The sequence below is a fragment of the Rhinolophus sinicus genome, chromosome 8, assembly GCF_057876585.1.
Source record: "Rhinolophus sinicus isolate RSI-liver-muscle chromosome 8, RSI-T2T, whole genome shotgun sequence".
Lineage (NCBI taxonomy): Eukaryota > Metazoa > Chordata > Mammalia > Chiroptera > Rhinolophidae > Rhinolophus > Rhinolophus sinicus.
The window spans coordinates 21,046,841-21,073,400 of NC_142508.1; the positions used below are offsets into that span (position 1 = coordinate 21,046,841).

A 26,560-nucleotide genomic window follows, 5' to 3' on the forward strand; every position below is an offset into this window, starting at 1 on the left:
AAAGAAAGAAAGAAAGAAAACACAGAACCCAAATGCTGCTTTTCTCCCTGTGCAGCATGGACTCATAATAGGTCAGCACTTTTCCCTTAAAGTCTACCCACTCCAGAAAGCATAAGTGAATAAAATAAGTTTTATACTGTTGTTTGGAAGATTTTTGGAGGACAGGAAGGAAAGATTTTGTAACACAAAACACTTGATAAACTTGATAAAAGTCCCTGTTTGACCTTTTTGTTTCCCCGCTCTGTTCCAAGAAGACATAGCAATCCTTAATGTGCATGCAACATCAAAACACATGAGGTAAATGCTGACAGAACAGCAAGGACAACTAAACCAACCCACTATTATAGGTGAATTCACAACACCATCAATCAACTGGATATAATGGATACCCTCAGAGTACTTCATTCAGCAACAGGGAAATGCACATTTTTCTTACGCTCACATGGAACATTCACCAAGATAGACCACATCCTGGGCCATAAAACACACCTTAAAACATTTTTTAAAAATAGAAATCATACAATGTCTGCTCTCAGATTATAATGGAATTCAACTAGAAATCAGTAATGGAATGATGGCAGGATATTCCCCAATTACTTGGTAATTAAACAATACACTTTCCAGTAACACATGGGTCAAAGAAGAATGCTCAAGAGAAATTTAAAAAAATATTTTGAGCTAGATTAAAATGAACACACAAATTATCAGAATTTGGGAATGCAGAGAAAACAGTGCTTAGAGGGAAACTTATAGTGTTGAATGCATATTGCATCTATCAATAGGAGGCAGAACTCATGAAAGATTCAAGACTTAGAGGCACCCATTACTACACACAACTGGGCTGAGACATGAGGCTGAAAACAAAATGAATTGGTTAAAACCTATTTGAGAGGCAATTAGACCTAATGATCCTTTCCTCCTTCCCCTGTAGCCCAACCTTACCGAAAAACTGGAATTTACTTTGTGGAGAATAAATCTCAAACGCACCAGGGATAACAGAAGACAGGGAGAGTTACTGCAATAAAATAATGATAATGTGGCAATAAAGACTATTTGGATATTTGAACTGCCACCCCAGTGTTCCTTGCTGTGAGAGCATTCAGTCAGGCACCCGCTTTCTCATTGCCTGGATAAATATTACAGAATTCTGCTCTGGAGAAACTGAAGCGTTACAAAGAAATGACCTGTGAATACTGTCCTGATAGAAAAGCATATTCGCTTTAGATGATTCAGATGAAGAGAGGTTAATGAAGGAACTACTTACAGCCTGTAAGTGAACAAATGAGGGATGATGAGTCACCTAGCAACTGGGACAGTGGGAAGCCATTATATCCTCGGAGCTGAAGGACAATGGAGGGAAGTGGAGGCCTGCGAGAAGTACAACAGAGGACTAAAACCCTCAGAACAGAAACTGAAGTGTGGAGGGCTACAGATCCTGCTAGAGACCCTGTGCTGAAGCAAGGAAATAACCAGGGAAAAGACTCTGACCTTTGGCCCATTCTGCTCATCAATAGCCTCACCAATAATGCCACTCCCAGTGCAGTTGTTTAGGGACTTAAGATGTGTGGTTGTCAGGGACCGCCTCCTGGGACACTGACTAGGACAGAGAAGAATGGAAAAAAGACAGGACGACAGGTAGTGCATGAATAATATCTTGCAAAGATGCTGGCATTTGGAGGCCTTTAATGAAACCTGTGTGCACCGTTCTGACTCTGGAAGTCTGCTCGTTTGTACTTGCAAGTAGCTCTGCAGTGCCATGTTCTCAAATATGGATGAACAACCAAGGTTACCCCAGTTGGAAAAGGTCTCCAACTTAAAAGACAGTTGAAAGACTAACCAATCAATCACAAACAAAGAGTTCCGGAGGACAAAAAGGAAAAAAATCATGGGACTTTTAACGTACTATATTTAAGTCTATACCCTATCAGGAAAAAAAAAAAAAAAAAAGAAAGAAAAAGATAATATTATATACATAAAGCAAAAGCAGAATACTCTAAAAAAAAAAAAAAAGCAATGGAAACATCGAGAGATGAAGAATATAAATAAATCAATGAAAGGATTATACTCAAGAATTTTTTTTTTTGAGAAAGTAAAACATAACATAAAGGGAAGGAAATTTAAAGGAGAGAAAATTAGATGATAAATCCATGAGGTCCAACATCTGACTCATAAAAGTTCCCAAAAAACAAATCAGAGAAAAGCGGAGGGTAGAAAATTTTCAAAGAATTAATGCAGTGACATCTGCATTGCTGGAGGACATATGGTTTCAGAGTGATGGTCCCGAAAGTCCAGTGCAGTGAATACAATTTTGAATCACCAGTAATAACAGGAATTTACTAAAAGCTTTTAGAGATAAAATGCATTGACATTCAAGAAATGAAGGACAAAGTTTCATTAGACTTCTCAACAGCAACACTGCAAGTCAGAAGATGGTGGGCAGGGGAGTATCTTCAAAATTAGGAGGGAAAAATGACTTTTAACTTAGAATTCAATAGCCATCCCAGTGATTTGTGAAGAGACTAGAAAATCACATTTTCAAACCTTTGAAGCCTCAAAAATTTATTTTTTGTGCCATGTCTTGGGTATTAATGAAGAGTGCAGGTTACTAAATCAATGTATTCTACTACATTAGTGTTTCCAGGTAAGCGGAGAGAGGAAAAGGGAAGTCCTAGGTTGACAGCTGTGCATCAGGCCTGGAGAACAACCAGTCTGCATTGAAAGAGAAGAGAGAGTTTCAGGATGGATGTGTCTGGGGAAAAATAAAGAATCTAATTATCTGATGTGCTCAGTGCTTAGTGGTGGTGATTACATGGCCTTAGCATTTCCCTCATCTAACTCTTGACTGAACTGTAGTCAGGCTTCTTCTGGACCCATGGGCCCCTGACCTCCCTCTTCTTAGAGCATTTAATTTGGAAAACTTGCCATTGCAAATTCCTTCTCTGCCCCTTTGAGATGTAAATTTTCTCCTAGCCTCCTGCCAGTCTTACTACCCAGGAATGTCTTTCTTAAGGACCTGGAGGCATCCCTTTATAATATAATCATTATGGAAGATGGAGCCTGGTATCTGCTGAAGTTTAGGGAGCCTGACTTTGACAACTGCCCATTAGCAAACAAGATGGCCTAATCAATGCTCCACCTCTCAGGGAATGTCCTCTCAGACTTCCCCACTAGCTCACCCCAGTGCTTACAAATCACACCACTTTTTATTGCAAAGGAGTTGAATTTAACCTATCTGTCCTTGTACGGTAGTTTGAATTAAGTCTTCCTTCCCTGGTTAACCCGTCCAGGGCAATTTTTCTTTGACGCTTCAGAAAATAGCTTTCTCAAGCATTTAGTCATTCTAAGGGATAGTCTGGGGAAGAATTCATATTAGTGACATAGAAAACTGAAGAAAGAAGAAACAAGCGATAGTGAAATGCAACATGTTCTTGCTCTACCTTTCTCTACCCCTGAGCTCCCAGAGGCCTCTCTCTCACCTGAATCACAGAGTGTATTTGTGTACACTTATTTCTTGTATGTATTTTGTTCCTCCTGGAATGCTGAGCCCTCATTTTCCATAATAGGAAGTCTATAGGTTTAATGCCTGCCTTCCAGTTTTCTCCATCCCCAATTTAATATAGTGTGTAAACATGCTAGCTTCTTTAATTTGAAGAACTTTGTTAGGACAATGTTCTCACCTTTACACAACCCTTCATGACTTATAGTATGCCCTCCCATACGTCATCTTATTTGATTTTTATAACAACCTTGTAAGGTGAGGTTTGGTGCTAAGTTCAAAGAATATATATTGATACCTTAGATCTTTTTATTCCCTCTAAGCCTTCATCCTAAAGCGAGTCACCAGGAATGCACAGCTGATAGACAGTTGTGCAAATTAAATGAGATAATGCATATAAATGCTTTGTATAATAGTCTAGTAAACATTCAATAAGTCTCTGAAATTATTATTATTATCTCCTAACAGAAGACTATAAAGTTTAGACCCAACAAGAAGAAAAGTTACTGTATTATAAAACAGGGGCTTGAATGTATATCTTTTGATTCCCAAAATAATTCGTAGCCACTGTCTCACGCTATCCACTAAAACATGCTCTAAATGTATGTTTTCTAGCCACGGTCTTCATTAGGGTCCACTAGCTCACTATTGTTGGTTAGATGTTTAGAACATGGATAGTATGTTTTGAAAGTGGGTATGGTCCGGAGTGTGATAGGGACGAAGACATTGGACCCTGGGCAGCAGGGTGAAGGGGAGAGGAGAGACCTCCCCAGGGAGCCTTGAAGAGCTGAGAGGTAGGGGAGGGGACACGGGGTTAAGATGGGAGTCACTGAAATGAGGACAAACACAGCCATAAGGAATGTGTGATGCGATGTTCCTGCTCTGACAAACTTCTCATGCCTGTCATCCATGTCTGGTGTCCCCCTGCCATCTGCCATTCTCAACACTATTGGAATCACCAGACAGAATAATATTCTTGAAAGGAAGGACCACTGGAACAGGGAGGGGTTATCTTTTTAACCTGGTGTGCAAAGCATGCATTTAATTCATCCGTAGGGGAAAAGGGGAAGTGGAGTTCTGTGAGTTCTAGAAACAGAAGAGCCTGTGATTGAGCAGATGAGAGTGGATATTTTTCAGAGAATAGCCCAGACCTGGGATCTGAGCTACGAGCATCTCTATGGCAGCTCTGCCTGTGACCTGCTGTTGTTTTCACTTTTTGATGTCTTTGTTCGAACCATATGGTGTAGAAACAGTGCATATTTGTAAATAAATAGACTATGATTCTAGAGTCCTTCTGTGTGTGTGACTTGTTTATATCTCAGATTTATCACTCTCTTGGAAGAGAGGATGGACTTGAATTTAGAAAACTCTGGATCCTCAGAGAATCTGTAAAATAATTTTTCACTGTGTTTGTTGCGTTCATGACATGGGCGCTAAACCCCAGCATGACAGAATCCAGCATGAGTGAGAACTAGTCTTGGAATTTGTGATGTTTGCTTTTAAAAGTTGAAGGGATTTCTAAAGTGAATGTAACCCCTCGTATCCTTTTAAAATTCCTCCTTTGAGAAGATTTTCAGTGATCTTGAATTTAATTGTATGTTTTTGAGTACTTAAGACATCTTGGCTTGGGATAGTTTTTGAAGACATTGAAGTAGACAAGCTTACGGTTAGTGCAAGACAGAGTTCTGGGCAGGGGGCCGGGCTGGGTTAGGCCTTCTGCCTTCTCAGACAACACAAATTCTTGGCAAAGCCTTCCTCTCTCCTTTCCTCCCTCCCTTTTTTCCTCCCTCTCTTCCTTCCTTCCGTCCTTCCTCCCTTTCTGACTCCCTCCATCCCCTCTTTCTTCCCTCCCCTCCCCTTCCCTTTCGTTTCCTTCCTCCCTTCCTCTCTTTCTTCTTTCTTTCTTTCTTTTTGTTTTTAATAACTGCTGAGTGATTCAAGTTGACTTTGGCCCTGATGACCTTGTGGTAGATTTTCCAGTATGTTAGAGCTGGAAGGAACCATAGGAATGAGTCATTTAGTCCAATTTTCTCCTATTTTACATATGAGAAAACCAAGAGCCAAGGAAGCATAGCCACTTGTTCAGTGTTATACCATTTGTAGAAATATCAGGTCTTCGTATACCTACTAAAATATTTTGTCCACTAGGTACATTATCCAAAAACATCTTCATGACCCACCCTTACAAGTACAAAGAATGGCTGGGGTCTCTCCAGGTGCCCCACCACCAGGGGCCTGCCCAGCCCTGAGATGCCACCTCCCACCCCTGGGCTCATTGACGTAGGAAAGTTATTCTTGTGTTGTTTACATCCCCTCCTCCACTCACCCACCAAAGCCTTCCCATTCTGTGAGTTACTTCCCAGCTGCCAACTGACTAATCTGATAAAATAATAATCAGTCTGCTAACAGGAGAGGATGAAAGGCCCAATAGGAAAATATTTCCTGTATGTTACAACTTGGCAGGAATTTCTGAGCTGGCTGCTATTCTCCACACATGCTATTTGGAGGGTTGCCACATTAAGCACGACCCTGAGAAAACTCTGCTTTCCTTTTGTAAACTCTAGGCTTTACCCAAAGAGCTCAGGTTTCCTCGCTTTGGTCTAGATCCTAGTTTGGGCACTGCCCCTACATTTCCTTTCTGAGGCGACTTTGGTCCTGCCATACTTGAGTGAATGAATCCTGTCTCTGAGAATGCAGGACTCACGCGTAGTCACTTTCCACATCTCCGTGCTACCTCTGAAGATTCCCACTGTGGTTATCCTTTCCCCTCAGGGGAGGCTTTTGTTCTGATATATTCATTCAACTCTAAACAGATCTCAGTATGTTCAAGGGTTTGCTGGATCAGATTCAAAGGTGAGTAGCTCTCAGATCCTTCCTGAGAGAGTTCAAGAGTTCACAGCGAAATATGGAAAATGACAGCCTCATGCATGACCAAGTTTATAGCGCCTTAGGAAAACATTCCCTTATGTGACTTTATGAGACACCAGTATCGCCCGATGGGTAGGAACGTGGATTCCGGGGCAAGAGAATCCTGGGTTCAAATCCCAGCTGAGTCCATTACTAATTATGTGACTTTGGGGAAATTACTTAAACTCTCCAGTGCCTCAGTTTCCCCACCTATAAAATGGGGAATAAAAATAGTGCACATTTCAGGTTTGTAAAACTTAGATAACTAAATGCATATAAAGTTATAACAAGAATTACGTATTCAAGATTATAATACCATATATATAATTTCATATTTAAAGACGAATGTATGATGGTCATTTCATTTGATTCTCACGTTGTGTCAGGACAACAAACATAAATTGAGAAACTACTAAGTTCTGTGCTGGAGTCCGGTGATGCTAAGGTTAATAAGAGAGGTCTGTGGTGTTAAGGGGTTTAGGGTTCTACTGAGGAAAATAACACACTTTTCTGTCTTTCTTAATTGATTTTAACTCTGTGAATCCTCACCAACTCTCTGTGCCTCATAGACAAGGAGAATGAAGTCAAATCTATAATGGAACCTTATTTCCGTGACCCACACATCCCATGTGAACAAAGGGGCCTCGTTTCTGTTTATACAACTTCACCTCTGAATAATTCCTATACACGTTTCTCCCTCTGCAGTAATTCTCCGAGGTCGGCAGTTTACAAAATTGATCTCTCTAAGTCCTAATGTTTAACTAGTATGTCTAGAAGCACATTTTCATTGAAAGAGATAATTAACTTGATTTCATTTTCACATGTCTGTCCTGTAACCAGTTGAATTTCGGGAGTAAAAATGATTGCTGTTTTCCTTCCAAAGGGCAAGCTATTAGGCACTCAGCTATGCTTATTCCTCAGCAGCATTTTCCTTACTATCGGAAGTACCACCCTGATGGCTAAAGAAAAGTGTCTCCTTTTTGCTTGCCTCTTGGATTAAGTAGAACATGAGTTAGCAAAGACTTTTTAGCAGAACATGCTACTCAGGTAACAGTCTGGCCTTCCCTAAACTTTGCAGAGAGAGAGAGAGAGAGAGAGAGAGAGAGAGAGAGAGAGAGAGAGAGGGAGGGAGGGAGGGAGGGAGGGAGGGAGGGAGGGAGGGAGGGAGGGAGGGAGGGAGGGAGGGAGGGAGGAAGAGAGAGAGAGAGAGAGAGAGAGAGAGAGAGAGAGAGAGAGAGAGAGAGACAGCACAAAGGAAAAAGGAGTGTAGATTTCAATCTTATGATGGAAGAATCTCAAACCCAGAGCCATTTACTAGTAAGAGTTATGGGAGTGAAATGAAAATATTGTACAAGTCTGTTAGCAAATATTTCCCTATATAATGGATTATGTTCTATCAAAATAAAATCATGTCCTTCAAATTAGTCTGATATATCATCAAGTCATGGGGAACAAATAACATGGATTTGATGTTTGAGGATGTGAGCGGCTCAGTAGGACAAAACTTTGTCAAATGACATAACTTTAATTAGAGACTGAGTGTTCTCATCCCTACAACGGAGCAATAGCTGTCGTAGGGTCATGCATATATTTATAACAAATAGACTCAGACACACAGTAAGCATTCAAAAATAGTATTAATATTATGACCTTATTGTCTTATATTACAATGGGCTCTTACTCTAATTGTGTGTTTTTTTTGTTTGTTTTGTTTTTGTGTTTGTTTTTTTAATGTAAAAGGGACTCATAATGTATGGGCTAGAAATCTCTTTTCACAATCCATGGTGAAATATTTCTCAGAAGCCACAAAAGGACAAAGATAATCCTTCATCTCAAAATTTTAAAATTATGTCATTGTTAGTCAAACATTTGTCAATTGGTTTGGATAAAAACCTCAACATACACTCAAGCAATAAGGGCAGGAATCCAAGCCCACTTGTAGAAAGAATATCAGTCATGGTTCTCCTGCTAAATGACCACGAACTTTGAATACACGCTATGTCAGCAGTCTGGAAAGGGGGAGGGGAAGTCCATGATTCTTGTCATTGTGACGTAGAGGGGCGATTAAGGAGGTCAGACTAGTGACAGAGGAAACAATGAGAGGGAGAAGACTGAGGATAGCCAAGCAAACCTTCTAATCTCATAATAAGGAAGATATTTTTAGGGAAGTATGATGGAGACAGTGTGAGAAAAAGGGAAAGTACAAAAAGACTAATCAGAGCTGCAAGAAAAGGCAGAATGCTAATTATCTGTGTTCGAGGATATTTTTTCATGGAATGCTGGGAACTCATTCACATTAGTTGTCCTATGGTAGCTTCATGTGGGTAGAAATTTAAGTATTATTTTATATGAACCACAGTATAGTATGAGGCAGATTTCTTTGATGATTTATTCCCAACTTTGCTGACATAGCTTGGCATGTGAGAAACCACTCTCTCGGCAGCCATACATTTTCTAAAAGTTTCATTTCATTTTAGGGGGAAAACTGACTGTCCATTCCAATAGCAACGAGAAAGAATGAATCCCATTTTGAGCACATACTTCTTGGTATGAGCTTATAAATATAATTTTTATTAGCCTGTTTCTCTTCTTCTTGTGAATTAATTTTGAGTTGATGCTTTAAGATATTCAGAGTAGGCACAGATCTGCAAAAAAAAAAAAGTATTATGTATCAGATAGTTTCTTTTCGTGAACTCATCCATATTTGCAATGTCACGGCTAACGTCCATCCATGTTTAGCAAATCGGTACATTGTGGCTGTACTGACAATTCTGTTCTTAAACTGGTGGTTTATAGGGATGTTAGCTCTGTCCTTAGGTTCCTGGCAGCCCAGGGCAAACTTTTATTTCTAAGCATCTGCTCACCACTTAATTCATAATTATTATTCTGGATACAGCCAGAGCTGGTAGCAATAGTTCTAAATCGCCGCTTTGGACAAGCATATAAATGATGAAACCTCATTTATGACTGATGTCTCTGCTGAAAGCATGATTTCTGGTGTTGTTTACATCTTTCATCTGTGATTGATAAGTCACGCGCCAGTATAATTTTGCTGCAATAACTAAGATAATGAATTTTTTCTATTGTATTTCCTTTTTCTTTGTTTCCTTTTCAATTCGGGGCACACTTCAGTCTGGACCCCGGGAGGCTATTTTTCTCTTTTCTTCTTGTCAATGGCATGAGTAGTTGCTCAAAATACACTGCCTATTATTGGAATTATGCTGCATTTTATTAGGGCTTAAAATACTGCATTAAATGGGGTCTTTTCCATAAGTAGTTATTTACTTTTTCATGACATTTCCAAGTTTAAAACTTCAATCTGTTTATTTCTTTGGATGGCACTAGAAGCTCAGTGCTCAGATGTGTCCTGGTTTTATCTGTGGATTAGGCAGCTCTTTGCACTTGAAAAGTCTGCAGGGTTTGGGTAACGAACACCAAACATAAAGATGCCGACTGACGGCCTGAAGTGAGGCCTGGTGACCAATTCCACCACAGACATGGAAGGGAAAGCCACGCTTACAAAGTGGGCCTCGTGCTGATCGCTTTGGGCAAGGCCACGCTCTCTATCGATGCTTCCACAGTCAGGACATTTGCAGACGGGATCCAGTTTGAGGCCAGCCTCTCCCAACACCGTGCAACCTCGAGAGCATAGGGAGGTGGAGTGATGCAAGTACAAGCTAAGGGAATACCATGCTTTTCTCCAGTTGGCTCCCTCACTTATGTAACCCCTCTTTCTCGTTATGATTTTGGTTCTGAAAATCATTCTCCTCTCCCTTCTGTATAAGAAACGCATACAGGTATTGTTGGAATGCTTGTAACCTGGACACAGGACTGCCAGTTCCCAAAAGCACTGTCCTCTTGCCAGAGCTTGGAGGTAGGGAGTGGGTAAGAATAGATATTCAGTGCCAGAACAAAGTGTTATTTGGCCCTCGGGGTCCTTTGAGCACAGGACATATACTTACATACTTCCACTAATGCCAAGGTTTAAACTCTCTCCGTCCAATAATTTGTAGTTTTCCTTCTATTTAGTGAAAAGAACTTTAGATATGTCTTTCTTACTTAAAGCTTATTCCCACCCCTCCTTTTTCCCCCCACTGGGTTTTAAGTGAAAAAACCAACCACTTTGCTATTTTGGTAGTTTTGTGTTGGGAGCAAGTACACAGTACTCTGATTTCAGCTCTGTTTTGAGGTATTTTTTTCAAAAGAAGCATTTTTAAAAGAACAAATTTACCCACTGGAGTAAATGATTACCAGCCAGGCAAAAGAGCAGGAAATTGCTCATATTTAATCTCAGAACATTCAAAGTTCTAGTGTACCTCTGAAGTATAGCTTTTAGAACCTTTAATAGTAGCCTTTTCTACTCAAATACATGGAGCCTAAAAAGAAGCAATACTATATAAGCACATGCATTTCTATTGCTAGGATTTAGACAGTAATGCACTTTGAAAAATCATGTTAGGAGTCTATATGTAGATGCTATCTATGGATAAGTATTCAAATTCTTGAGGTATGCTCATTAAAAATTCTTATTTTACAATAGTTACATGAATAGGTACCTTCCATACATACACTAATTCTCTCTCTCTTTCTCTCTTTCATACACACACTCAAAATACTAAATATTGTTTCTTATTTCTTTGCTAGTAAAACATAAGTAAGTAATACTTTGCTCATAAGTGGGAACATTTTAATCTTTTACTTCTTAGTGTGCTCCTTGGGAATAAATAAGTCTTCAGAGCTAAGAAGAGAAAGGAACTGGAAGCATGTTAACATTCTCAAATACAAAAGTATGAAAAGGTGCAAGGAACCTGCAGTGTAGGTCAGAGGAAGTTATTATTTGACGAGCATTAGAAATAGGAAGCCAGCTAACAGACTTGGCACCCGAAAAACTATGCCGTCCAGGCGTACATATGGCTTTATGTTATTGACCATATCTCCTGGCCATGTATTCCCAGGCTTCCTGCTTCAAATGCCACAGCCCTTCTCTGCCAGTCTTTTTATAGTCCTTCCTTACCCTCTGAAAAGTAGCTACTTTGCTCTATCATCTCCTCAGAACTCTTCAGCATATAATTTGCCAATTTCTCTGGGTTAACAACAAAACAAATGTCTAATCATCAAATTCGTACAGGATACTAAGTGTATAAAATTTACCCCAACGCCTGGGCCTTCTTCCAAGTATCATGTTTAATGGTGACAGCGTTCCCATGAGTTCTTCCAATAGAGCGTATTTCCGTACAGATTAAAAGGGAAAAACTTTGGGAGCTTGTTTGCGGGAAGATATCTAAAATCAGGTATGGCTTTGAAATATTCCTTGAATCACATACGAGAAAATCAGATGGCTTTATAGTCCTCCACCAAGTTTTTTTCTGGATTAGACTGGGTATAAAAAGTCAGGATTCTCAGGCAGGTTAATGGAGCCACAAATTAATAGGAGATTTTTTTCCATTCCTTCAAATTGATCCTTAATTTCTTATTTGATGTTCTCACACAGAAATATTTTTTTCTTCCTTCTCGCTGAGAACATAGTGACCTCAAGGAATCACCTGTTCAACTTGACTTCTAAGAATAACTACACACACATCCACACCCAAATGAAGGCAATTTGCGGACTAATAAGAGATACGCTTTAAAATTTCAAGATGTCAATAAAAACTTAGTTTCATTTTCAACTTGACTGGAAGAAAGACAGTTGAGAAAGTTGAAAATGTGTATAAATTTTATGTAGCTTCTTTCATGAGTTGGACTTTGAAAACAAAACAAAAAAAACGTGTAAATAAATCATTAAAATTTTCCTTATTGATCATTATGTCTTCAAACATTTGGAATCTGACAGTATTAGAAATGATGTGCTTGGTTCATGCTTTTAAACTAATTCAATGAGGACATTGACATTATAGCTTTTCTATTGAAGAACATTAATTCCTTTCATTAAATGCATTAATGGATACTTGCAGTCATTTCTGAATGACTACAAACATTCCTTTTTTGATTCTACAGTGACTGTTCTTATTAAGTGACCCTTTATTGAGCTCTAAATATGGTGATGTGCGTGACTGGGGAAGGATATGTCCTCTTTAGTTTCTGTGACTTCAGAATCGTTATTCTGCTCTGCTTCTCAGTACGGCTTGCACAAAGAACGTGAAAGCAATGCAGGTGCGCTGCAGGAAGCAATCACCTGGACTCTGCTAGCCTTCCTCTGGGCAGATGAAGGTGGCATTTGCATTTCTTCTTGATGCCCCCTCGTTGTTAACAAGTGCAAAATGTTTATAAATAAAACCCTCAGGTTATTTCACTTTCAGACGGTTGCTATCTGCTGTTTCTTTTAAGAACAGCCCAACAGAGAGACAAATACAGATACGTTTTAGTTTGTTTAGATTCTATTTATGATTACTTCCTTTTCGTTTTTACTTGTTGTAGATTTCTGTTTCATTAAGATCGTGTAGTAGATGCTGTAGCATGCTGCCGGGGTTCCCCTTCCAGGAAATGTCCTTAGCCAGTGAAAGCCACCTGCTCACGGCTATGCCCTTTCCCTGAGCTCAGCCTGCATCAAATGAGTGGTTGATGTATCCGGGTAGGGGCATAAAGAGCTGACCCCCTGGCCTCAAGGCAGGGCAAGTCGCAGGGCATCATCCCCGTTCAGAGCACCCACATGAGAAGGGGAGCGTTTGTTGTGACTTCATTTAGCTTAAGTCCTCCCTGCACAATCCTTCCCCTTACACTCCCTTACACACTTTCCTAATAAACTTCTGCATGCACATGTCTATTTCATGGGCAACTGGCTTAAAACAATACCCTCATATACACGGTAACATGCAAGTTTGAAAATCATGGTCATCTTTTGACACTGACACCATTTTCTGAAAGAGAAAGTTTAGGGTATGGGGTGGAGTGAATGAGATTTACAAGCAACAGCCATAAAAGTCTTTTCTCACGTTCTCGTGGGAGGGAAGAATTAGAGCTGCAGATTCTTCCAAGTCTTATACAAACTCTCCCATGAAGTAACTGATCTACTGCAAACAACAGAATATTGTTGAAAGAGTGCTGCACAGGAAGAAGACACTTACTGTTCCTTCCTCTACACAGTGTGCGACCTGGGACAAGTTGGCTCCTTCATCAAAGACTGGACTGTTCTCTAAGGTCCCTTCCAATTCCATGGGTTTATGATTTTTTCCAAGCTTGTGAAAGAACAACAGCTTATACTTAGGTGTTCAAAATTATCAGGACAATACTTCTTTCTTTTTTCTTTTAAAGTTTAGTATCTACCATTTTTTTAAAGATTTTTATTGAAATATGGCTAACGTGCAATATTATATTAGTTTCAGGTGTACACCATAGTTAGTCAACATTTATATACTTAAAGAAATGTCACTATGATGAGTCCAGCAACCACCTGACATTGTACTGTGCAATCACAATGTTAGTGACTACATTCCCCCTGCTGTGCATTACATCCCCAGGGCTTACTCGTTTTATACCTGGAAATTTGAACCTCTTATTCCCCTTCACCTTTTTTTCCCTTTTAAAATTTTTCAATTACACTTGACATTCAGTATTATTTTACGTTAATTTCAGGCGTACAACATAGTGGTTATATAGTGGTTAGTGGTTAGACATTTATGTGATTTAAGCAGTGATCTCCCTGACTAGTCTAGTCCCCACCTGGCACCATATATTGTTGTTACCTTATTATTGACTGTTTTCCCTAGATTACTTTGCATTCCCATGACTATTTTGTAACTACCAGTACATACTTCTTAGTGCCTTCACCTTTCTCACCCTGCCCCTCATCTCCCCTCCCATCTATCACCCCAATAAATCTAGTATCCATCTGATACCATACATAGTTATTACAATATTACTGCCTATATTCCTTATGCTATAACCTACATCCCCATGACTACTTTGTAACAACCAATTTGTACTTCTTAATCCCTTCCCCTTTTTCACACACCCTCAAGCCCCCTCCCATCTGGCAACCATCAATATGTTCTCTGTATCAGTGAGTTTGTTTCTGTTTTGTTTGTTTATTTATTTTCCTCTTTAGATTCCACATACAAGTGAAATCAGATTGCATCTCTCTTTCATTGTCTGACATACTCCACTCAGCATAATACCCTCCAGGTCCATTCATGCCACTGCAGGAGGCAAGAAACCATTCCCTTTCCTGGCCGAGCAATATTCCATTGTATATATGTACCACCTCCTATTTATCCATTTATCCATTGACAGAGACCCAGGCTGCCTGCACAACTTGGCCATTGCAAATAATACTGCAATGAACATATGGATGTACACGTCCCCTCAAAGTAGCGTTTTGGGTTTCTTCACATAAATATCCAGAAGTTGGATTACTAGGTCTTTCTTTGTCTATTGTCAGAGACTTTGTTTTGACTAAAGTCTATTTTGTCTGGTATAAGTATTGCTACCCCAGATTTTTTTTTGTTTGTTTCCATTTTCATGAAATATCTTTTTCCCATCCCTTTACTTTCAGTCTGTGTGTGTCTTTCAATCTGAAGTGAGTCTCTTGTAGGCAGCATTGTAAGACTCTTGTTTTCTTATCCATTCAGCCACCCTATCTTTTGATTGGAATATTTAATCTATTTACAATGAAAGTAATTGTTAATATGTAGTTATTGCCATTTTATTATTCATACTTTTTATCTTTTTTTTTTTCCTCTCAGAGAAATCCCTCTAAGATTTTCTGTAGTACTGGTTTGGTGCTGAGGAACTCCTTTAGCTTTTTGTGTCTTGGAAGCTCTTTATCTGTCCTTCAATCCTAAATGATAGCTTTGCTGGATACAGTACTCTTGGTTGTAGGTCCTGGCTTTTCATCACTTTGAATATTTCTTATAACTCGTGTTTTGAACTCTGCATCTTGTAGATTGATTGTCTCCATTTTGTTTAGTTCTTTTTCTGAAGCTTTGCTCTTTTATTTGGGACATGTTTCTTTGTCTTCTCATTTCGGCTGCCTTCCTGTGTTTATTTCTATATATTAGGTAGGGCTGCTATGTCTCCTGGTCTTAGTAGAGTGGCCTTACATGGTGGGTGTCCTATGGGGCCCAGTGGCACAGTCTCCCTGGTCACCAGAGCCGGGTGCTCCAGCTGTGTCCCTTGTGTAGGTTGTGTGCACCCTCCTGTTGTAGTTGAGCCTTGGTTGCTGTTTGCACATCAGTAGGAGGGATTGACTCTTGGGCTGATTGGTTGTGAGAACCGGCTTTGACTACAGTGGAGAATCTGTGATGCAGGGGCTGACCCTGTGGAGCAGGGTTTGCTTTAGCAGGGCTCTGGAGCCTGTCAAGTGTGCCTTTTGGGTGTGTCATCCTTTAAGGCAGCCGGGTAATGCTCCAGCTCAGTCTGAAGCTGGTCCCACTGCAGGCCAAGTACAGCCACAGCCTGTGACCTACGTGGATCCACCTGGCATTAGCCCCAAAGCAATCTGCAGATAGAAACCACCTGTGCTGGGGGTGCCTGGGAGAGGCCAATCCACAAACTGAGGCCAGCTGCTGCTAGTGCTGGGCTTACGGCTGCTGAGCCAGAAGTACAGGGCATGTTGTAGCCAGATGCTGCTTGTTTGGGTTTTGTGAATCTTTGAGAAATTTTAGAAAAGTCCAGAGCTTGAGCCAATACAGGCTGTTTGTAGGGAAAAGCCACTGGAATTGGCTTGGGTGGGCCCAGAAGTTGGGTGGGTTGGGGTCTCAGGGAATCATCGTATTAGCCAGGTTGATGGAGACCCAGATATGGCAGCCATCTGTGTCTGCACGCCAAGAGCGGGGGAGGGCTCAGCAAAGAAACAATGGTTTCCGCCAGCTCCTCCATCCAGGAGAAAGCTGCCCCTCTAGCCCTCACTCTGCAGCCAGACAACTCAGCTGCTCCCCATATGTCCCTGGTGCCCTTCTAGTTGCTGCCCCATATGTCCCTGGTGCCCTTCTAGTTGCTGCCCCATATGTCCCTGGTGACTCTTCTAGTTCAGAGTCAGTGAATTCATCAGCGAGTAAGTCCATGTGTGGACCCTTTAAGAGCAAAATCTTGGATTCCCTCATCTCACTCAGTCACAATTTCCTCTGGTTTTCACAGCCAGAAATTATGGGGACTTCTCTCCCAGGCACTGAAACTCTGGGCTGAGGAGCCTGGTGTGGGGCTGGGACATCTTGCTTCACCAGGGTGGGGGACCTCTGCAGTTGAGTTATCCTTAGTTTTAATGGTCACACACGGGTGTGGGACCAGCCAGTTCCCCATCTCTGCCCCTCCTACAAGTCTCAAGGTGGCTTCTTCTGAATGTCTATAGTTGTAGGGCTTTGGTTCAGCTAGATTTCAGGTGATTCTCAATGATGGTTGTCCTGCAGTTTAGTTGTAATTTTGATGTGGTTGTGAGAGGAGGTAAGCACAGCAGTTACCTGCTCTGTCATCTTGACTGGAAAATTTCAATACTTATTTTTTTATAGGTTGCTTGAAAGAGAATTCCAGAGGCCACACAATAGGGATGAACGAAAGATTTGAAAAACAGGAGAATAATTCACTATAGCTGAGAAAGTGTTAAAGCAGTCTTCATATTTTTAAAGGATTGGTTCTCAGAGGGAGAACAGTGTAGTAAGACCATGAGGAGGGGTCTGAGAAAATGTTATGTAATGAGTAGAAAGGCAGCTCCCACAGGTTTAAAAAAACAATGTAAAAATATGAAAGCTTATTCTTTCTTTCCTTTTCCATGGTTACTCCTTTGGTATGACATGTTAATTGCAAATGCCCACCAAGACTTTTGCTTCCAGCTAGGGCACTGGGTTTTAGTAGTGAACTATCCTTGTGAGAAAAACTGAAAAATTTAAAGGCTGTATTAAAATACACACACACACACACACACACACACACACACACACACACACACACCACACCACACATCACATATTATCTGTTTGAAGACATCGGAGAGACTCCAAGGCAGTATGGATTTGAGGGCCAGATCACTGAAGAGAAAGGAAGAAAAGTAAATGAGTACAACATTCATTGCTACTTTTCCTTCCAGGCATTTGCCAATTTTAGGGTTGAGAAGCTTGAAATCTGACCAGAGCTTGGGAGATAAAAATGGAATTTAGAGATCATAACCTAGTTAACAATTTAGGATTTCAGTTGTAACTCCTAAATAGTTACTCTTTTATAATAATGACAAAGCAGAAATGTAGATCAGCCTACATTCAGACTAAACTCAGCTTCAAATTAGCTCAATTTCAACTTCAGACTGGATAAAGGTGAATTTTCCTCATCCTAACTGCCTAAATGTCTCTAGAATTTTTCATATCCTATGTCCAGCATTCACTTACAAACTTACCAGGTTATAGGAAACAAGAACAAATGGCTAATGTTAAAAAAAAAAAATACTAGCAAATGTTTTTAGCAGTTTCAGATATTCAGATATTTCAAGTTCACCTTGTGTCAACCTGTTAGTATCCTACTTCCCTCCGTTTCTCTAGGACTTCTGATGTTGTGAGTTAATTTCACATAATAATTCCTGCTAATGATGAAGAGGACTTTTTTTTTACCTCCTTCAACTACTTGATACACTTTAATAGTGCTTTTAAGCAAATAACTAGTTAGTTGTATAGCCCAAAAGGGATGGTGGTAATTTCAAGCTAAGTAGGAGAGAAGAACGTTGGTGAAATGGCAATATATGAGCGCAATATTTTGGGGACAGGAAGGGCACTTTGGGGATCCTCTTATGGCTTTATGTAGGCAACTGTTCAGCCTGATGAAATGGATGGTTAATTGTTAGCAAGCATAATTAATCACTAGCCCATATGATTTTGTTTCTATCTGATCTGCATACTATAGCTGCTTTGTACTTTGAGACCCTCTTCTGTAGTTCATGTAGTTCTGTTGTTTTAAAACACTGATGTACTGTGATGTACTTTCAATGAAATGACTGTAAATTTATGGAATCTGCCACAGCCAATATCAAATCCAAAAGGGCTTGATTGCTGACATGAGTGACAGAAAATGACTACTTTCTATTCACTGTGCTCACGTGAAGATAGGCTTTGTTTAAGGAATCTGGGAATCAGAAAAGTTGCAGTGCACTGGTCTCTTGGTTTTGTGTTTTAGAACAAGGAAATATGACATAAAGTAATATTTCTAGGCCCAGGAAAGGAAGACAAGGAAACCTTTATTATGATTATGATCATTATTTTTTGGTAAGTTATAGTGTTGAAACATAACAAAATAAGAGACAAAACAAGAAATTCATTTGGAGGATTTAATAGTTGGGCCCCACAGAGCTATTGTTCTGTCAGTGTTGACATTGCAAATTCCCATCTTTGGGCATTTATAACATCCAGTTAGACCCGAAACAAAATACACTAGACTTTAGCCAGCAAGCAATTTCAGAAAAAATTGAATAATATACCTTCAATCATTTTTAACTCTAGGCCTTGCAAATTGCTCTATCACCAACCTACCATCAATGTGTCCAACCTCATTTGACCTGGGATTGAAGTGGATTTCTTTCAGTTATATTTTTAGGATATATAACTGACAAAATATTCTTTAAAGGTACTTTAATTTGGATAACTGTAGACATTAAGCTTTATTACTATTTTGAGGGGGTATTATCCTTAAAATAGATTTACTACTGTGTATTGCTTAAATTAAGCAGTTTTAAGAAATACTTTGAAGTCCTGAACGTCATTTGTGTAATGCTCAGCATTTTAACGATAGGAAGTTAATGTCCTAAATTCAGATCTGAGTAGCCAATCGTAACTAAGGGTGATGGTTTCAATGCCAGCACAAGGTAGATGCTTGAATAGTGTTTACTGGATCAATCAACCCCGCCTCCATCTGGCATTTCTACATGAATGTTGTAGCATTTTATTGATTTTGTCTGAGAGACTGAATAGAAAAAGGTGGGCAAGAGTCAATAGAATGGATATTGAAGAGAGAGTAAAAGAAAGAAACGTAACCAGAAAGATAGAGTGGGAGATCATAAGACATGAGAAGACACAGGTAACCCAGAAGCCGACTCATATGAAGATTTACAATTTATTCAATGGACATTGTGCTGCCACAAGTATAATCAAGACCACGCATTTAACTGTTAACCATTCATTTATTTAACAAATAATCACTGAACACCTAATATGAGCCAGGAACTTTTCTAAGTGCTAAGGATATGGCCATGAACCAAACAAATAAAAATTCCTGCCCATCAACACAAGTGTGCATTGGGGGATGAATAGATAAGCAAAATGGTATATACATGCACTGGAATATCATTCAGCCTGAAAAAGGAAGGAAAGTCTGACACATGGTACAATATGGATGAACCATGAGAACATTATGCTATGGGAAATAAACCAGTCACAAAAGGACAAATACTGTACGATTCCACAGACTTGGTGGCTTAAACAGCAGAAATTTATTTCCTCACAGTTCTGGAGGGTAGAAATGCAAGACCAAGGTGTGTGCAGTGCTGGTTTCATTCTGAGACCTCTCCTTGGTTTGTAGATATCTGTCTTTTCCCTTTCTCTTCAAAATGTCTTCCCTCAGTGCTTGTCTGTGTCCTAATCTCCTCTTCTTATAAGGACACGAGTCAGATTGGATTAGTGCCCACCCACAGAAGCTCATTGTACCTTAGTTACCTCTTTCAAGGCGCTATCTCCAAACACTGTCACATTCTGAGGTACTAAGGGTATCACTCGGTTAATGAATTTTGGGAGGTGGAGGAGTATACAATTCAGCTCATAATATCAACCTTATCCGTGAAATAATTTTCTTCTGTTAAAAGATAAACGGAGGCATATTAAAATTGTTAAGAGTTTATTTGAGCAAAAACTGATTCAAATTGGGTCGTTCCAAACTAGAAGAGTGTAGGAGCACGCCACGACAGGAACTAGGGGCAAGATTTGTACAGAGAAGATGTGGAAGCAAAGCTAGGAAATTATTTGACTGGCTATTGCTTAGATGGTTGTGTTATTTGGAAAAGCTTAGTTGGCTGTTTGTGACTGGTTGTTGTTCTCCTCCTTGAGGCATTTACAGGAATTGAGCCTGGCTTTGGTTTCGGTTTGCGTAAGTCGGCTACCAAAGCATTGGAACCACCTCAGTTTAATGGCTTCCTTGTTTGATTACTTTAACACCTGGTAGGCAAGATGATTGCATATCCTGGTTTGTCCAGCACTGCCTGTTTTGTGCCTGGCATTGACATAAATATTAATGCTCCCCTCTCTCAAAAGTGGCCTTGTTTGGATAACCACTTTGTGGTCACATATTCACAAGAAAGCCATGAATATTTATAAAAGTCTTTTTAGCCATTCTTCAGCGAATCTAAACAGATTATATTCTACTATTTAACAAATTTAATAATTATTGGCGACAGGAGGAATGCATGCTGCAAAGCATCAGACTAGTAAAACTCAATTCTATTTGGCAAACATTTATTGAAATAGTGTCAACCACACCCAGCTTCTGTGCAAGATGCTGAAGACGGAGTAAAGAAGAAAATAATTCTACCCCTTACCCTCATGGAATTTCTAGAACAGCTCATAAAAGACAGCTTTGAGGAACACAATTATACCAAGAGAATGTGAGAGAAGATGACATACAAGAAGACAGATGAATAGAAATAATAGAAGTTGCTGGAAATAGAGTAAATAAAACAATCAATCATCAAGGGTATTGTTGGGGAGGAACGCAACTTAAAAATAAAATGAGACCAAAAATTGAAAGTGCGCATTGTGACATGAAAAAATAGCAAACAGACACTAATTGCCATGTAAAATTACTAAGTTTTAAGAGGGAAGAAAGAATAATCTAAGTCACTAGGTTTTTAACAAGGGTTAAATTTTAGACAAAATTGTGTATGTATGAAAGCAGATGCATTTTTCTGGTGAAGAGATAAGGAAACAAAAATACCATTTTTCTCAAAGAGATCTCAAACTCCAAAATGTGTAAAACCATTATCGTAGTAGAGGGTGTTTTTCACAGTTTTTAAAGTTTCTTTTTAAAAAGAAAATTCTCAAATTAGAAATCTGTTAAGGACTTAGGTATGTCCTGGGGGAAAAAATACCTGTCTTATATATAACCATAGTTTTCTAATTTTTTCTATTCTCCATGGTCACAGTTTGTTTTAAAATCCAGCCGCCATTATGGTAGACTGTAGGGAATCTAGTCCCATTTCCCACAGTGTTTGTAAGACATGGGGATACATGTTGGAGCAAATCACTTCTCCTCTCTTGCTACAGACCCTTATTAGGGCTTCTTGGATGTATCTGCCCATCTCTGTACCACTCTGTGCAGCTACTAGTCAGGTCAACCTCACAACAAGATGGCCCCCTGTCATCCTCCAGATCTCAGCAAATACTGGGCTCTAATAGGTAACGACCACACTGAATCTGAAGGAATTTTAACAAAACAAAGCCACTCTAAATTGGATATCAGGAATCCCTGATCCCAAGGGCTATCATCTCTGCTCTTTCACAGAGTTCCTAACCCCATCCCCTAGCTGCTGAGGCCCATGCTGCCCGAGAGCAGTTTCCTTTCTTTCATATCACTTCTCTCTCATGTCCCTCATCTAGTTCCTGATCCCTCTATCCTCTACATCCTCCAGCTCAATGTCATATCTTTGCGAAGATGCTACTAAGCCTACAATTTTTTTTTTTTTGGTATTTCTTGTTATTTATTAGAGCAATTCAGTTAGTCTAAATCCCCACTCTCCTTCCAGAAGAGGCCTTGCTTTGGAGTGTTTTCCTGAACTAAACGGTAGTCTCTGTCTTGCCCTGTAACGTAAAAACAGCTGCCGTTTTTTCATAAAGTGCCAATTTTTTTCTTTCTGCAGAAATTTAAGTAAACAAAAATAAAAATAGTGAGCTGAGAGAGCAGAGAATGAGGAACAAGAAGAAATTATAAAACTAGGAAAAGGGAGGAATGTAGTTGATTAATTAATTGTTAGACCAAAAGCTGGACTCAATTCAACTCTCTCCTCCACCCCACTAAAATGTATCTTCATATTAGACTAAGGGAGAAGGGATCAGAGGAAGCAAGGTGGGAAAGCCCAAAATGGAAACTGATTCTTCTTTCACAAAAGGGATCAACATTGTTTACGAGGCAAAACCAATGATTAACTTGGAAATAGTTGTGGTGGGTAAGTCCATTTAATTTTTTAAATACGTTTTCAGAAGTAGCATAATAAGAGTTCTAACGTTACAAAACTAACACATAAAAAGTCTAGATAACAAATGTAATCACAGACAAAAACACCCCCCACTCACACACACACACCAAAAGTGTTACTTTAAAATAAAGCAAATACAGAATGATAGATGATAGGACTAGTATAGCAAGTATTTCTGTGAATGATGCCGCCTAAGTCACTCGCCAGAAATAGTGTATTGTATATAAATGAAGAGTAAAATACAGTGATCTGTATTACTATGACATAACACTAAAGCGAAACATTAAAAATAAAAGGTTTAATAGGGAAAATAAGAAAAAAATGAATGTAAATTTTAAGTGGAATTTAAAGCAAATATGGCAGTAATAGCTAATATTTGTACAGTACTGATTTTATGTTCATATTTTAAGTGCATCTCTTACATACTTAATACTCACGGAAACCCTATGAAGTAAATACTGTTATTATTTACATTTTTCAGGTAATGACACTGAAGCACTGAATGTCTGGGTAGCTTGATCGCATGTAAATAGTGGGCCTAAGATTTGAACCCAAGTAATACTCAATAGACTATTGATTTTAGCTCATTACTATTTGTGTCTAATTCAGAATAAAACAAGAACATAGAGAAAGTGAATAATCAGTGATTGGAAAGGATTGATATTTATCAAAATTTATAAACAAGGATTATTCATATCTAAGTACAGATTGTTTACATACCAAAATTGCCAATATAACAGAGAACAAAGAAGATCCATATAAATTCAAAATCCAGAAAATTTGAAGAATATATTTTCAGATTACTATTCAATAAAACTAGAGAAAAGTAAATTTAGGTAAAGAAAGCTGATCTGTTTGTAATTTAAAAAAACATGTTCTGTGAAGTAATTGGGCCAAGAAATCAAGAACCATTAAAAGAAGATTAAATCAAGAAAACAGTAATAGATTGTTTCTGAAATGGTAAAAATTTAACCTATGTATAAATTGAAACTCTATAGAATGAGGCTCCTATCAAAGTGAATTGACCAGTTTTAAAAACATTTTTGAGGTGATTAAAAATATAGAAACTAAATTTTGCAAGTATTCAACGTATTATCTTAGGAAAATACATTTTTATTACCTGAAAGAAAAATTTAGGAAAAATTTTATAAGCTTCTGCACAGGTGTTATATAGGTTGAGAGAATTGGTGAATGTGTTTTCTTCTGAAAGCACCTATATGGATATTCTCCTATTCTTTCAAAATTCCTCATTAAAATCTTATTCACAGCTTAGATATTTTGAGGAATCTAGCTAGGAATTCCCCAAATTTCTGTTCCAATACTTAAATGTATTTCTTTTTCTGCTTTACAATTATTTTCCAAATATGTCCAGCTTACATTTTACCATTTGGGGAAAAAAACACACTTAAAGTTTCCATTGAAGTACTAAGAAATAAAAATAGATTATTTAATCATAAAAGCTAAGAGTTTACTAACAAGCAAGTACTTACTTGCTAAGGAAAATTTATAAATTTATGGTGGAGAAACATGGCAGACACCACCACCTCAATCAAATAATCAAAGTTAACATAACCAGAAATGGGACAAAGCAAAACCATGTGTCTGCTGATATGATGCACTAACAATGCCATATTAATTCTGTGTCACTGCTTCTAAAGGTGATACCTGAATCTAATCATGAGAAACCATCAGACAAACCCAAGTTGAAGGATATTTTTATAAGATAACTGGCCTGTCCTGTTAAAAAATGGCAAACTCATGAAAAATGATTAAAGGGTCAGGAATGGTTCCAGCTTGAAGGAGACAAAGGGCACTTAGCAGACATTGTGGGATAAATGGCAAAGTTTGAATAAGATACAAGATTAGATAATGGTCTTATATCCATGTTATTTTTCTGATGTCAATAACTGTAAAGGAGAAAATTATGTAAGAGAAATGTTATTGTGGAAAAGAATGTCCTCAAACAATCCTCACTACAGGAAGTTTAAAGGTATACTTCAGACGAAAAGAGAGTGATCTCAGAGGAATGACCTGACATGAAAAAGAAATGAGGAGCAAAGAATTTGCTAAACAAACTAGAACACAACAAGAACAATGCTATGTTGTGGGACAGAAGGAAAACCACAAAGAACTGAAATGATCAAAAACATCAAATAGGACAGACGTGTTTGGAATTCTACGACCTTTGCATTGTTTGGGAGGTTGATAAGTATATTGATTTCAGACTTGAGAAGTTAAATGTTCTTGATAGAAAGTTCAAGATAACTACTAAAAGAATAGGAATGTGGTATATAATTCTCCAAATGTATAATGAGAAGATATGGAATAAAAAACATAATAAAAAACTCAGCTATATCTTATTGATAAGAGGCACATCTAAAACATAATGATCCAGAAATTCTGAAAAGCAAAGAGTAGAAAAAGATATTTCTAACTGAACAAAAGCTAGTATACTTAGTATCATACAAGGGAAATTTAAAAGTCAAACGATGGCAAAAGATATTCCTAAAAGGTGAAAATTGATGTACTTACATTAGCATCACACAAAGAAAACTTTAAGGTAAAAAAGCATCATTAAAGATAAACAAGGTCACAATATAATTTTTAAAACTATTAATTCACCATATTTTAAACTTAGATGTATTGAAAAACAAAACTTCAAAATCTATCAAGGAAGAATTGATAGCTCTACAAAAGAAATAGACAACTCCGAAACATAATGGGATGTTTTATCATATTTCTTAGTAATTGAATCAAGCTTAAAAAAAATTCATGTATTTGTTAAAAACGTAGACTAATGGTCCTGTGCTTGAATGTCATTATGGTTACATGCTTTCACAAAAGCTAATTGTAAGAGACTCTTCAAAAATACAGTCTGGACTGATGTTAAAAAGTAAACAGGGGCGGCCGGTTAGCTCAGTTGGTTAGAATGCGGTGCTCTTAACAAGGTTGCCGGTTCGATCCCCACATGGGCCAGTGTGAGCTGTGCCCTCCACAACTAGATTGAAACAACTACTTGACTTGGAGCTGATGGGTCTTGGAAAAACATACTTAAAAAAGAAAAGTAACTAGAAATGATTTACAAGACAGTGTAATTTCAGACATAATTCTGTTGTAATTATAGTTGTTGCAAAATGGAGTTTAGCATCATGTATAATTTTATCAGCATCCATAGAGGCTAAATATCACAGATAGAATGTGCATTGTGACCACAGAAGTTTTTGGTACTTCATAAATAGTTTTATATTTCAGTTATGATTGTTAGTTGCTAGAGCCAAAGTTAGTCTTAACCAGGAGGGTTTTTATGTACATTGAATGAACGAGTTTCTTACATCTCTCCAGACCTGTTCATTTGCAGGTAGAAGTAGAAAGTGTAACCAGGTTCTTCATGCCATATGTTCACGTGTGCTACCGTCTTTGCTAGACACATGCTGTCTAGTTTCTTTAATGTGAAAGGGGTGACTAGCATGAAGACCACGTAGAGGAGGAAGTTCCTTGGGGAGATCACACCCTCCAGCATTTTCCGTTTCATCTCCTTACCCAGCGTCACAAGGTCCTCAGTACAGAGTGTTGCAACTCTATTTCATTGGGTTTCCAGCCAGCCTCCGGCTCGCCTCACTACCTAGCACTCGGGCAATTTTAACTTCTCCAGACCTCAATTACTTCCCATGTAGAATGGAAATCGTAATATCGAATTGATTGCATTGTTGTGAATATGAAATGAGGTATCATTCAGAAAGCCTTTCCCAGAGATATTAACCATTCTTCTCCCTGCCCCAACTCCTTCCACTCCTAATACCCTTAGGACTAATTTTTGACTCATTACCCTTGTAAGCAAGAGATCCGATAAGAGGACTAAGACCTGCGGTTTCTGTCCAATGTCAAGATTTGTGCCGATGTTCACCTGGTCTCAGGCATCTACTCTTCTCTCCCTCAGTGTCCCTGCTCTGGGTCATAGTCTCGGTGACTTAGATGCAAGCCTACCAGCCAGGCAATCCATATTGTGC

The 26,560-nt window shown here is 38.7% G+C and overlaps 1 protein-coding gene across 2 annotated transcripts in view; it reads left to right on the plus strand.

Annotated features, from left to right (window-relative positions):
- Positions 1-26,560, plus strand: part of IQUB (IQ motif and ubiquitin domain containing) — a 181,205-nt gene that overhangs the window by 118,420 nt on the left and 36,225 nt on the right. Inside the window, exon 13 of one of the 2 annotated variants that reach the window (XM_088799941.1) lies at positions 932-4,784. The exons of the other annotated variant lie outside the window; for it this stretch is intronic. Coding sequence (XP_088656067.1) covers positions 932-1,024 — 93 coding nt within the window. The 3' untranslated portion in view covers positions 1,025-4,784. Of the gene's footprint in view, positions 1-931; positions 4,785-26,560 lie in introns of those variants that run through there. 2 annotated transcript variants of the gene reach the window in all.